The 15,105-nt window shown below is 39.9% G+C and overlaps 1 protein-coding gene across 1 annotated transcript; it reads right to left on the reverse strand.

Moving 5' to 3' along the window:
• Nucleotides 1–339: 339 nt before the first annotated feature.
• Nucleotides 340–1,422, reverse strand: LOC139475520 (uncharacterized). The gene has a single exon (XM_071258711.1). It carries the CDS (start codon nt 1,420–1,422, stop codon nt 340–342), a length of 1,083 nt encoding a protein of 360 aa, XP_071114812.1.
• Between the last annotated feature and the right edge of the window lie 13,683 nt (nt 1,423–15,105).

Here is a 15,105-nt window from a genome sequence, read left to right on the forward strand (position 1 = left end):
CCCACACGGTACCCAGTGTGCACACCCATTGTGTTTCTTTTCCATAGAGTCAAGTTTTTACCAAGGGAGAGAGAGCACAACGGTGTTTTGACCAATCAGAGGACCACCCAGGGCGGAGACGGTCTCTTATTGGTCCAAAATCCTACCGTCTGATTGGTCAGATTTCGATCCTGATTTTAGCCTCTCGAAGTTGTGTATGTCGATCCACTTTCGGTCCGTGGGTTCATGGCTTCACGGATGGAAGTGAACAGGGCATGGTACTCTCTCCAAACATGTCTGTCTTCCAGATAAAACGCCAACAGCCAACACAGCGTGAGGAAAATCATGAAAAAAAATGGTCTAGTCTCTGTACTCAAAGGGGAGCGTGTCTACAGGCACGCCTGTGGTTTCGTTGTAGACGATGTATCCCTTGTTGTAAATGGCACGGTAGTCTTTTCTGGTGGGTCGGGTCACAAGATTGTTCCAATGCTGAGGTCCTTTATGGATGATCTGATGGGGGTAATGCAAGCCGATTTTCTCCCCCTCCTTCCCATGCCTTTGTCCCATAATAAGTCTTTTCATGGTGTCAAAGTTGAGATATTGTTGGTTTCTGTAATTCAAGGTGAACCCTCGCACTTTGCAGACCGTGATGTGAATTCCATCGGGTCTTGGCTTCATTATCTCAAGGCCATAGTTTTTTGGACCTCCTGACACAAACGTCTTGATGGTGTTTCCGTTCAGTTCGTCTGTTAACTCACCCAACGAATGGCCCAGGACTGGATTCGTTTTGTTGAGTCGATGAATGTAAATGAGACTGTCCGTGTTGAAGTACAAGACCCTGCGACCCACCATGGTGAGGGCCTCGTACAGCTCGAGACGGGCTTGTGTGGTGACCCAAGCAGCCACGGCGGCATTGAAATGAGGATGAGGGGTTTGGAATTCTTCCTTGCGTGTATCGGTCACCTCCACCATATGTTCGTTGATGATGGTGATATCGTCAATGGTATTTTGTTCATCTCTCCACCGAGCAAAGTACTTGGCAGGTTCGTTCATATAGACGGGTCGACTATAGTCTAAGCGCTGTCCGAACTTGCCCCAGAGCGAATTAACAAAGAGCTTGGCCTGAGTTCTGGGTTCTTCTTGATGTTGTCCTTGTCCAACCGGATGCCTCCTTTCCCATAGATCTCCTTGCTGAAAGCATCGAGATCGGTACATCCCTCGGGGTATCCGCTGGTCGATATAGGGGTCAAAGAGTCCTTCTTCCTGTGTGTTGGGGTCATACTTCGCAAAGGTGTAGAAATGCCAAGCTTCGTAGATCTGAAGCACTTTGTAGCCATACTTCTCCACGGCTTCATGGAGTTCTACGGTGGTGTACGTGCCCGACCAAGACCTCTCTTCGTCCGTGTGATCACAGGGTGTGTCTGACCGGGTATCGGCACACATGCGGCACAAAGGACAGAGCAGTTTTCCATCCGATCTGTAGGGCAGTAGCGAATGGTAGAGCTGTCTCGGGGGTAGGACACGACCTTTGATAAGACCTTTCAGATCAAACAACTACTACACAGGGAGTTGTTGGAGAATGGTCATAAGACATATCTGCAATATTATTAGGTGTTCTATATGTAGATAACAGTGTGGGTGTTTTCTAGTGAGTGAACAATAGCGGGTATGTTTGTGAACCGGGAGGTGAAGGGGTATACAAGCTATCAAAAGGAGATGGAAATGGGTCTCGGGTTGTTACAAGTGGCATAATGTTGGTCAAATCACGGTCACCTACCGTGAGTCAGACCACGGTCATTGTCAGTTCAGAGGCCATGTTACACCTACCCTCAGTCAGACCATGGTCAATTTCAGTTCATAGGCCATGTTACACCTACCATAAGTCCGACCACGGTCAATGTCAGTTCATAGGCCATGTTACACCCACCGTAAGTCAGTGGAAAATAAGTTAGCAATATTATATCTAAAGAATGAACTGTACTGGCGCTTAGTCATCACCCGAAGAATATTTCTACATAGTTACATTTTGATAAAATATAATTTGATTTAAAACTTGTGAAAATAAATCGCTTAAAACACAACTGCTGATGGGTAACTTAGACGTGTTAAATTACCATGCTGCAGATTATTATTTACAAACTGTTGAAGGAATGAATGTGGATAAATAGACATAATCAAATTTAACAACAATAATTTCCATTTTCAGTTACACGAGAAACAAACTAGGTATACTTTCTTTTGCCCCTCATGAGATAAAGCACCAAACAGCAGATAGGCAGTCAATACACCAGTATACAGCTTTGTGAGCTGTAGGTTAAATGGTTGAAGTTATACATGTCCCATAGTACATTTTGTTCAGTGGGAACGACCGCCTTGCTCAGAAATATCTCCCGCTCCGTTCTGTAAGTTGAAACTTAATCCTACAGTTCTATAACCATAAGCCACACCAGGACAACGTGGCTCAGCTTGAATGGCACTGTCAATCAATCGTGTAGGCGGGGCTTTTACTCACAGCAAATTCCGATGTCATAATCCGACGCATTTTGCATAGAACAACCAGTGACCATGTAGGGAAACAAAAAACGTTTCTCTTTTACAGTGTATTGAATATTATCGATGCTTCCAGATACTCTTATGTTTGTGCTTCTCTGATACAAGGTGAGTTTTGTTTGTTTGTTTGCTGTTTAATGCCGCACTCAGCAATATTCCAGCTATATGACGGCGGTCTGTAAAATAATCGAGTCTGGACCAGACAATCCAGTGATTGACGTCATGAGCATCGATCCACGCAATTGAGATCGATGACTTGCTTCAACCAAGTCAGCGAGCTTTACCTCCCGATCCCATGAGTCGCCTCTTCCGACAAGCATAGTCGCCTTTTACGGCAAGCATGGGTTGCTGAAGACCTATTCTAACCCGGATCTTCACGGTGAGTAATAGAATGGCTCAGGGAACAGAAAATGTGTATTTTACATTGTAAGCAATTGAACACTTTTTCGTGGTGCCTGATCGCATACAACACTACAATATATCTTCTTGAGATTTCCATGTTTACAGTGAAATTACTGAATTATTGCAATTATTATTGAGACCCAGATGTACAATGTGGGGAAAAAATGGCAAGGAACATCATTGATACAATGTAAATAATTTAGCATTATGGCTCTCTTTGAAATGAATTTATACAACAGACACGAACATGTTCTAATTTCTTTCTGAACAATTTAGGCAGGTTTGCATCCTATAACCCGAAGCATGTGTGATTATGCACTGGGTGTACCATCCCTTATTCCGTACAGAAAGTGGCACCCCTTTGGGACTTCGAATAAAATGGGTCCCCAATGCCTGTTTAGGAACAACACCAAGTCATAGCAATAAACATTTACATGTATTAAGTGATCACGTCCTACAAATAATACACAAGGTCATCAACATATATCATCATATTCCTAAAAAGAGGGGGCACGGGTGGCCCAGTCGTCTAAGGCGCCGCGATTCGCTGTGCAGAGTTGCATCCCCTGGACACGCCAGAAACCTATGATTGTGGGTTCGAATCCCGGTTCGCCCCAATTATGTTTCTAGGTTTGTCCACACCATACCCGTGCTCGTGGGTTTCACCAAAGTGGTAACCGTCTGAGACCTGCATCACTTCGGGCTTTCCTCCCACATTAAGCTGACACGCCGTGATATAACTGGAATAATGTTAAAAGCGGCGTTAAACCCAACTCACTCACACCTATAAGGGTGACCCGTGTAGATTCCGGGGTAGAATAGGTCTTCAGCAACCCATGCTTGACGTAAAAGGCGACTATGCTTGTCGTAAAAGGCGACTAAAGGTATCGGGTGGTCAGGCTCGCTGACTTGGTTGATGCATGTCATCGATCCAAATTGCGTGATGTCAATCACTGGATTGTCTGGTCAAGACTCGATTATCTACAGACCGCCGTCATATAGTGCGGCGTTAAACAACAAACCAACCAACCTAAAAGGGTTGTTCATGCTGACACGAAATATTCATGTAGACAATATATGTTATGCATGTTGAGTTTGGGACAAGCTGCCACATGTTTAACATATATATTACATGTATAAAATTAAATTGTCATGACAAATATAAAAACAATGTCAAATGATGTATTACAGCTTTCTGACAGAACAGCAATTGATATGATCACATTTGTATAGGGTAGTTCATACATAACGCGTAACGGACGCACTGACATCATATGAATTAGTTCATGCAGTAATTAATTATTAAAGAGTTTGGGACAAGGCGACTCATATTAGACTCATTCACGTGTAAGGTCAAATGATGTAAAACTGGTTGTCATATGTTCAACGCAACACTCTGTAATATCCAGAGATATGACACCACCCCACAACACAATACGAGTCTGGACAAGACTAACAATGTTCAATGTTGTGCGCAGCCTCCCGCGCCGTCGGGATACCACAACACCCAATCACCAAAATCCTTCTGAAGAGGATTGTCTTGATGGTTGACCGGAAGCTGCTGACACCCTTGGATCTCCTGACATCCACTGGAAGCTAATTTCATAGAGCAGAGCCACATCTGCTAAAGTTTTGGTTCCATACGCAGTTGTCTGGGCTGGCGCCACCACCATTGCACACACTATAGTTTGTCCAGATGATTTTGCTGAATGCCGTGCATAAGGCTATATCTGAACTCTAATCTTGATGCTTGAACTAAGCATTTTAAGCTAAGAGTCTTTGTCTACCTATGTACTGATTTGTCTCTTTCCTTATCTGATGGTATGTATTTTTTGCATTTGCTCAAACTGAATGTTGAATCAATGATGACGCCTAGATTTCCTGTGTGACTGATTGGTTGAGCAACCCATTTTCTGGGCAAGTGTGGGCAGCATTAGTTTTGAACTGATGATCAAAACATCTGTTTTGTCATCTACATTCAATTTGAACAAGTTTGTCGTCAGCCAACATTTGATATCAACAATAATTCTCGATGACGGCGACAATGGTTTTAATCTCAGTTAGAGCTGTGTCTCTCTTCCCACTGTTTTGGTGTTTATTGTGATTAGTATTGGACCAAGAGCAGATCACTGTGGCACTTTAAATTTTAGTTGACTGGTGGGGTACTGTGAGATATAACCATTATCACTGCAAACACGAAAACGTCGTTTTTTCCGTATATGGTCATTGGACGGAATGATACTTGGACGTTTTCAAGCCATCGTTTTTCCGCCCAAATAACGTTGTTATATGACATCGGAATTATCTGGGAGAGGACGATATCATCAAGCTCCTCCCTTTCTTGATTGACATTGTCAATCAAGCAACAGCGTCTACCGGTATTTCTACTTTTCAGATTTCATTGGTCAGTTCTCGCGTGTTAGATTACAGGCTCGAATTTGACGCGGCACACAAAGCGTTTAGCGGAAGTACTGAAATCAATCGTTCTGCAGCATGCGGATTGTTTACTGCCTTGTCGAAATTTTCCGTTCTGTGCATGCATGATTTCGCGTATTTGACAATGATTCATAAACACAGTCTCGTGATAAATTCTGAATCGTATAGTGTCTTTTAAATTTATGGCACGTACTTCACCGGCACGCATTTTTTTATAACTAATACAATGATAACGGTAATAATTTTAGTCAAAATATTTAGCAATGCACAAGGCTCAGTAGTCTGTCTTTCAGACCCTGATACAAATATATATCAAATACAGCCCATGCAAGTCTATAATATTTGGCAAGTCTAGATTACTGCAGTATCAGAAAATGAAGAGAGTCACTGGGCTCCCTTTTATTTATTTTTATTAAGATACCTAACAACTGATTTTTCTGTACGATATGTTCATTTCAGAGACTAGATGTTAGTCTAAAGGCTCAGGAACGTCTGAGTATAGGAAAAGGATTACTTTCGCAAGTCAAATACGCAAACGAACATCAACCAGCTTTTAAAACCTATTTTTGTAGAAGGTGATCTTGGTTTATATTGCCAGATATTATATGCATATACATTTTTCCGATATTGCTTTTATAAATGTTTATTAATAGTTTTAAGGATAATTGATGGGATTCCACTTTCTCATTTGAACATGACACTTAAGCAGTGTCTTGTTACTGTACACAGATTAGTTTCAAATTCCAAACTGGTGATGTCTATTCAGACTAATGCTTAGTCTCTAAATCTGTATAGTTTTGAAAGAAACAAGTAACTCCATTTAAATTGAAGAGGAGCCCCAGTTATATGGGAGATTCCGAGATGAACATATTCTATGGCTATCTGGGCTGCCACCCAAACCGATCCAAACGGGACCCGAAAGATAATTGTATGCTATATGGTCATATGGAAGTGGACCAGAATTATACATTGTATTCCGGCCTATTGTGTTCTTGCATCTACTTTTAAGTCATGAAAAAAAACCTTAAATGGGGAGTTGTGGAATTTAATTATTAAATGTTGACCATACACTAATCTGGACGTACTACTCATTGTTCTATTTATGTCATTATACACACACACACACACACACGCACGCACGCACGCACGCACGCACACACACACACACATTAACGCATGTTACCGTTCTAAAGTCTCATATAACCTTATAATGTTCAAAGTATCAAAGTTTAATCAACAATATGAAGGTAAAGAGCAGCAATTTAAACAACTGAAACACCTAAAAACTAGGCTGTTATCAAGCGCTAGTGCAGACGGGATGCATCGTAAAAACTGTATCGAGATGTCTTCAGAAATGCAATTTCTTTCAATATTTATACTACGAGATAGAAAGGCTAACACTAAATCGCCGATGGAGCGTAGACAATATCGCTAATACAGATATCACGTATTTGAATGTTAATACTAAAGACTAACACTCATTATTTTTGCAGTGACGATATGTGAACATGAGTGCGGATGCCCAAAGGCGGTTATAGTCATAGTTACAGTGCGATGGATATAGGGGAATGGTTGGAGGGTGTATGTATGTAAGCACGAATACCGATACAGAAAGGCGGATATAGTTATAGTTCGATGGATGGTGGGGAATGGTGGGAGGATGAATTATGTATGAAAGCATGCGCATGGATCCATGATGGCTGACGTAGACATAATGAAATGGTTGTAGGGATATGGTGGGGAAAGATGAATGCGGTGTGTGTGTGTGTGTGTGTGTGTGTGTGTGTGTGTGTGTGTGTGTGTGTGTGTGTGTGTGTGTGTGTGTGTGTGTGTGTGTGTGTGTGTGTGTGTGTGTGATACGAGGGTTGGCGGACATGTAGTTAGATGATTGTGTAAGTAAGTTTAGTGCTTGAGGATGTGGCAGGTATGAGTACTGGGTGTGCCTGTACTGATGTCTTTTGTTTCACTCACTTATAGCACACACACACACACACACACACACACACACACACACACACACACACACACACACACACACACACACACACACACACAAGGAGGAATACGGCCCTCCCTCAGTCCAGTTAAACTGTGAATACGTAGCCTTACATTGGATGATATAAGATAGCTACGCGATAAATCGTAAAGAACAAAGAAGAAGGAAGCAATATATATTTTACGATAAAACATTGTTCTATCATGACGTCATTTATGGAGATTCGAACTTGAAAACGTCCTAAATTTGACCTTATTTTTGAGAGGTATGTGTCTAGTGAGTTGTTCCCTATAGATGTAGCCGGGGAAGGTAGATTACCACAGTGCCCGAACAATCGAATCCGAAAGTGAGAGCGATATGACAATCGGTATTGGGGGAAAAGGTACAACAGATAATCGACGAGAAAATTGTGAGAGTATGCGGGAAAAACCAAATTCAAACACTCCCGTTCATAAAATGGATTTATCTGGCATTGCCGCGGTCGGAATCTATTCATGGAGTCATCGTCATTTAAGTACATGTAAATATTTTTAAAAGTGTACTTTTTCCTAATTTAACACCCTTAAAGAGGCTGTACGTAATGTTGATATCTCATATAGAAATAAACGAGTCGTGGCCGTTGTGTATCGTACAATAAACAACTCCCACTCGTCGTTTGTTTCTTAATTACATGACCATATACACTAACATTATATTTTTTCATGTTTATCAGTTAACAAAATCGACATACGAGTAAGCCTTTCCATTATCATAAGAAACCCTTGCCAAATGTAGCGCCAACTGCACGATTCTGACAACACCAGGAGCATGTGTCGTGATTCACCATTCACCATTCGAAATGATGACACTGGGCGCTCGCAAAAATCCGAACTCATTCCGATCCACATGCAAAGGCAAGCTAATTGTTCACCCGAAAAGTCACGGGAACACACGGTACAAGTCAAAATAGAGCATTGCATCAGACATCATTTTAGTCATTGATACGTCAAACCTGGAAATGCCATCTACACGTCCAACACAAAGCCCAAGCCAGGATCCAGATCCTTTAAACCCGCTCAAAGTTCTGTTAATTACATACATTTTCCCCTAACCTTAATTAATCTATACTAGTTCTGAAGTAAATCGTATTTACCCGTATGAATCGTTTTACCGTCATTTATTGCCGATAAACAGAATATGCACACTTTCTGAACGTAATGTGTGATAAGCCACGCATCAAACCTTTACTCTCGATATACATGCTGCTCTTACTTAAAAAAGATATTGGGTTAACAAGATACGTATATTGAAGTACCATGCTGTCCCGATGTGCTATCATTCTAATTTGAAATAATGACATAAATAGTTACCACTCATCTTTCAATATTTTTCAATGTTGGGATAATCACAAACATATTTAAACATATACAACAGCTATACTTACTTATCTCTATACTTAAAAGCATCAGGTTTGTCTGTCATACAGACACCGAAACATATATGTCCAATACAGCCCAATATTTGGCAAAATGAAGAAAGTCTCTTAGCACCTTATTATTATATTTTATAACTATTGTTTAACAGCTGTTCTTTTTCTGTAAAATATGTTCACTTCAGAGATTAGATGTTATTCTAGCGTCAGGTCTGTGGTAGGTTCACTGCATCAGCGTTGACATTAAAACGATATTTACATATTTAAATACATACAGAGGAAATGCTTAGCATTTATCTTTAATGAAGAGTGTAGGACTTGATAAATGCATATATATATATATATGTGTGGACATACATGCATGGACATTTGGATGAATATAGATATACCTCGAGCTCCTTATAGATAGTGATCGTAGATGATTGTAGAATGTGCATGAAGAAAATGGAATAATTATGTCAGTAATCGGGTAAATACCACGTTTAGCAATATTCAGCCATATTGCGATATTGGTTTCCAACATGCAAGACGGACCAGGAAATTATGACTTGAATTTGGAACTTGGAATATTTTGAATTTGGACCCCATAATCTCATGTAGAAAAAGAGCTTAAAGACGAATAAAGATCACGAGATGAAACTGATGTATACATCCGGACATATATTTGCGTAGTATTATACGTTAATTCATCTGTATGTCTGTATTTTGCGAAAAAGGATAATGTAGGATCGACGCTGATATGCGCATATAACCTATTCACCGGCGCTGTAATGTTTAATTCATTTGTCTTTTGACACATATCGATAGGAACATGGAGGGTCTGTCTGAAGATATATAGACATGCATGGAATCTTTTGGATAGTTGTACTTCACGGTTAGACTAACGCTTAGTCTCTGAAAATATATCATTTTGGTTAAAACAAGAAACTATATTTAAATTTATAAGGAGCCCTAGTGGGATGGAAATTTCACTCTGAACCTGTTGAACATCTAGGCTTGTTTCATTTGGGGCTATAGCATTGCAGTAAGGCCTGGGCGGGAGGGAAAATAATATGGTTCAGGGACTGTGAGAAAAACTACTTCACGGTCTGTATCGCCACGGGGATCTTCAGGGCTACGAAATTTGAGCCATCTGAGACAGCGACTCGACACCTATTTGCACCCATCAGATACCAGTCACTACTTCTCTCTCCAAACGAAAATAAATACGATAAATGTCGGAAGTTTATATTTGTAATCCTTCTAATTTTCTATTTTGATACATGTTTTAGCTTTAAAGTAATTATATGTATATCATGTTCAAAAATGTATTATTGGTATCTGTGATGCTGGTACCGTTTTGTCGCCATTGTGTTGTGTATCTTTTGTGGAGATATTATGAATATCAAATACAAAGTCTTGAAATATCGACTTGTTAAAGAGCTCATCATTGAACCATATGCAGTCTAACCCATTTAATTGACGTGTATGGACATATTATCCATCTACTTATACACACTTATTATGGACATAAACAGAATTTCATTGTACCTTATTATTAAAAAACAATTACCCGTGAAAATCCTGGTTGGAATAGGCCTTCAACAACCCATGCTTATCGGGTGATCAGGCTCGCTGACTTGGTTCATGCATGTCATCGTATCCCATTTGCGCAGATCGATGCTCTTGATGATAATAACTGGATTGTCTGGCCCAGACTGGATTATTTACAAACCACCGTCATATAGCTGGTATGTTGCTGAGTGCGGCGTTCAATAACAAACAATCAAACAAAAACTATTATTAAACACCTTCCAGCAATGAGAAATTAAACTTTTATTTTCTATATATTTTGTTATATTTCTAACATAATTTTATTCATAATTTAATCATTGCGTTGCTTTCTTGTCTGTCATTCAATGCACATGTTCAAACCCCTAAACTTCGAATATTTGATATTTCACAAATGGTTACGTTAGTGATTTGCCTAGATCTCTCGTTACCTACTCACATGAACAGATTAAAATAATTTATTTGTACTATCATATTTCAGCTTATTTAATTCATAATACGAAATTAATAATTCATTTATCACAGTATAAATCATATAGTATTTATATCACCATCTGATGTTAAAGCTTTATTGCAGAAATTATAATGAATCCAAAATGCAGAAAGATACACAATTTGCCATTATTTGACTTTTAAACTATACAAATTTAAGTATTATATAATAATTAAAATGCCTGTAACGGACAGTGTTTAAGAAAGAAATATTACTCGATTAGTCCCATTTTTCAGATATGCCCTTCAGTAGTATTACTGTATATCTCCAGATAGATGTTTACATTGTAGTTCTAATTATTTGTGGATAATTCAAAAAGCAACATAAAATTATATATTCTACCATGACGAAAGAATACAGAGTATACAAGAACTCGCAGTTGGTCAAAAGAGATTTCAAATCACAATAACATATCTGATATAAACAGAGGTGGTAATGCTTTAATCTCTACATTGCGCCCTTGTTCGTGAGCCCTTGTTCTATTCAGCAAACAGCCCAAACCCGAAACTCCACAACATATCCGATTACACTGACCCAGGCTGCCCCAGTTCTCCATGCGATACTGACGCCCTTGTACGTCTCACAGACCATAGAGAATAAAAGGAATCCAGTTCAATTCTAGAACGATTTTGCCTAGTTTGCCTAAATTCTATCCATGAAAGTAAGCATTAATAAAAAAATATTGTTCTAGGGTTCTTCGGAGTATATTTTGTAGATACATATTTCTAACTACGAAGATTTTACTGACACCGGTACTGTCCCTATTGAAGCTATTTATAGCTTGAATAAGAATTTCGAATTGTCGTCCATTGTTCGATGTCAATATATCGATGACAAGTGAGGATATCATATAGTTATCGTTGATGCCGCGCTACACTATAATAAAAATTATTATCAAGTTGACTTGTATGTACATTACTACAGTGAACATGTACATGATCATGCCCTTCGTAATATTAAATACTAATTATGATTGTGTGATGAATTTAACTGGACCAGTGGTAACATGTGATATTAATATTTCATCAATTTCTTTCCTGGTTGGTCTATCCATGTCTACAAAATCAAAATAATAAAATTAAAAAGGAGCACACAACAATTCTTTATTTCAGACTAGAGCAATGGAAAACTAGACTCTCCCAATCATTGTAGTTTGAGTTGGTCTCATGTTTTACATGATTCTCTTGGGTCTACGTCACAGCTCATACCACACAATAACAACACCAGTTTGTCCCCCGCCGGAGCTCCTGGATTTTGGTTATATCATCTAACTTGGCCAGCTCTGATAAAATCTGATATCTCTCCTACACAGCTGGTTAATAATATATTTTCTACTGATGAATATTCGAAACACAGTAAGTGAGTGGGTACTACATATGTATACGGTTCTATTTTAAATGACTGCATAATGAATACAACATGCAGTATACAGTGTGTCGCGAGCTCTTGGCTGCGCTGGAGCCCACATTTCCTACCCCTCTCCCTTCGGCAAACCTCATGGGGGTTGTAACGAGGTCACAGGTCAGGTGTGCACTCGTCAGTTGTCTGATACGGTCAAGAGTTAGATCTTCCGGAAGACCACTGCACTAGAGGTATGTGGATTGTTGATTAGGTACTACGTGTTTGGAACGGGGAGTTGAACACTAAGCACTGAAAGAGAAGAACTCACAATAAAACGTTGTGTTTTCATTTCAAGACGTACATGTATCAGGTTGAACTTCTACGAAAGATATAACTTGGTTACCGCTTTCTAGCTGTAACATTAACTGAACTTCACGCCTTTTATTCACAATTGTGATGGGGCGACAATGCGACGAGACATATTTTGACCTTGAAAATGTCGCGTTACGGCATCGTCGCCCTTTTGTAAAATAAAGAATTTTTTTAAAGATTATTCAAAGAGCAACAATGCGGCCACGCGACAATGCGACACATGGCCAAAATGTCGCGTTGTCGAATTGTAGCGCTTTGGTTAATTTTGACACGTTTTGCTTGATTTTGTAAGGGCGTCAATGCGACAATACCACAACGCGAGAATGTCCCTTCCATAGTTATCCGTGCAACTAAAACTGAGTTATGAAATAGAAGTCTAACATGCCAATGAAGAGGTAAAGTGTAAAAATGCGCTATTGCAGCTTCTGATTTCAGAGATCTTCAAGAAGGATTATCAATAATGGGATAGGTGATGAGTTCAACTGCATGCCGAATCTATACGCTGTGATTAACACTAATGCTCTGAGTCAATACATTTTGTCAAATGTATGACATGTATTACCATTAGGAACATATTGTTTATACTCGTCCATGTTTTTGACGGACAATATAATTTACATGCTCGGCAATAGTGCTGACGGGCATTATTGTGTGTTTCCGTGCTTTGTTCGGGTGAGCAATGGACTTGTCCTTGCATGTGTTTGTGACGGGTGCCACTTGTGTGGCATGATGCGCTCACCTTTTCGCGAACACCCGTTGGATGGCCTGAACCACTACTTATCACAGAGTAAGCTAAGACGCTAAGTTCAAAATGAAAGGGTCTAAATGATGAGAAACAACGCTTCTGTATGGATTCGTACAAGGGAATTCCCAGGGTTTTCCCCGGGAATGTGGAAGTAGTCAGTGTTTACGTCATTTCAAGAATACAGTCACGTGAAAAACGTCATGTGACCGACCTCTCGTCCAATGGAAAAGCCGTATATCGTGTAAACTTCACATTACAAATGTGTTATGGGTGTTATAACCAAATGAAACACAACCCATTATCCAACAGAGGTAACCGTGCATAGCGGAGGGATATGTTATCATAATACATTTGGTAACATGGTTTGGTTTGACTTCTTGGCGCGTGTCTGAATTCCATAAACATGTTACATATCCTAAAACTGGTTTATCAGCAAATTTGCACTGCACTGCGCGCGACAGATACTAGAGAAAGACATGCCAGTAATACGAAACCTAATGCTTCCGAAAGGAAGCCTTGTGCATCACGTGCGTCGGGGGACCAGCGCCATCTGATTGGCCGTTAACAGTTGTACAAGGCGGAGCAAAAAGCATCGTTTTTCCGGCTTGAAAAACTCGACCCTTTTCCGGACACTTTCTAGACGCTCACCAATTAATCAATTTTAATAAAGTTTTAGTCGTTTTTCCGTCCAATAAACCAATTACGGAAAAAAAACGACGTTTTAGTGTTTGTAGTGATATAGAAAATCGCCTCTGACTGCAGCGTCTTGAAAAGAGAAGAGTGGCCGTGTGTGTCAAATGCTGCTCAAAGATCCGATAGGTCAACAATTGCCGCTCCCTTGGAATCAACAGTTAGCAGTAGGTCATTTTGCACACGGGCAAAACTATTTCTGTGCCGATTGCAGTACACCCACACGATGCAGCCGCCACCGTTGCTACCCGTTCAATCGACTTGAAGGGGAAGGGTAGATTTGAGACTGGGTGAGAGTTCTTAAACAATTCTCGATCCAGCGATGACGATTTCATATTGATTCTCATAATTACTTTCACTACCTTATGTTGTTATTGATGATATTGTATGAATGATCATATTTATTAAAATGTTAAAAGTAAACCTTAGGTGACGTCGCACTGTTCTGGCGGGTTCATACAAATATTGGACATTCCAAACTGTTTTAATACAGGAAGGCAGCGTCTATCCCTCAGAATGATCGCGGCCTTCTAAATACCGAAAATGCAACCTACGCGATGCCATAAATGCAACCAATCAAATGACAGTAACGTTTCACATTTATTCTATGTTTAGAAATACCTGTAAAATGTTACTTAAAATTGAAGTTTATAATGACATCTCGTCCAAACGGAATAGCTGAAATTTCCGTCTGTCCGGCCGAAAAAGCAGCAGAAGTCCAACATGTGCATCCATTAATCATACGTATACTTAGCGTTTATTTATCATAGTACATTGATATAATTTCAAGTTTGATGGCAGATGACGGTCCTTCAGTTCCTCCGTCGCAATATCCTCCTCATCTCTACACTTCTCGCTGTTGTCCTGGGAATTGTAGCTGGGATGGTGTGCCGGACGCTCAAGCCGTCCTCTGACACTATTCAGCTGGTGCAGTTTCCTGGAGATCTTTTCCTTCGTATGCTGAAGATGTTGATCCTGCCTCTAACAGTAGCCAGTATCATTACAGGTAACGCTAAAACCTTCTTGTTACACATATTTACGGATTGAAGTTGCATCGTAAATCAGACACCACTTGTCACTGTCCACGTATTCCTGTGTTATTTGCAAATTAATGACATCAAAACTGTCACTTTTTCCAT

Source organism: Haliotis cracherodii, unplaced genomic scaffold (assembly GCF_022045235.1).
Source record: "Haliotis cracherodii isolate W230 unplaced genomic scaffold, xgHalCrac1.p SCAF_3, whole genome shotgun sequence".
NCBI lineage: Eukaryota > Metazoa > Mollusca > Gastropoda > Lepetellida > Haliotidae > Haliotis > Haliotis cracherodii.

Excerpts from the sequence above, each read along its gene's own strand:
- LOC139475520 (XM_071258711.1), bottom strand. The coding sequence starts at position 1,422 with ATGTGTGCCGATACCCGGTCAGACACACCCTGTGATCACACGGACGAA.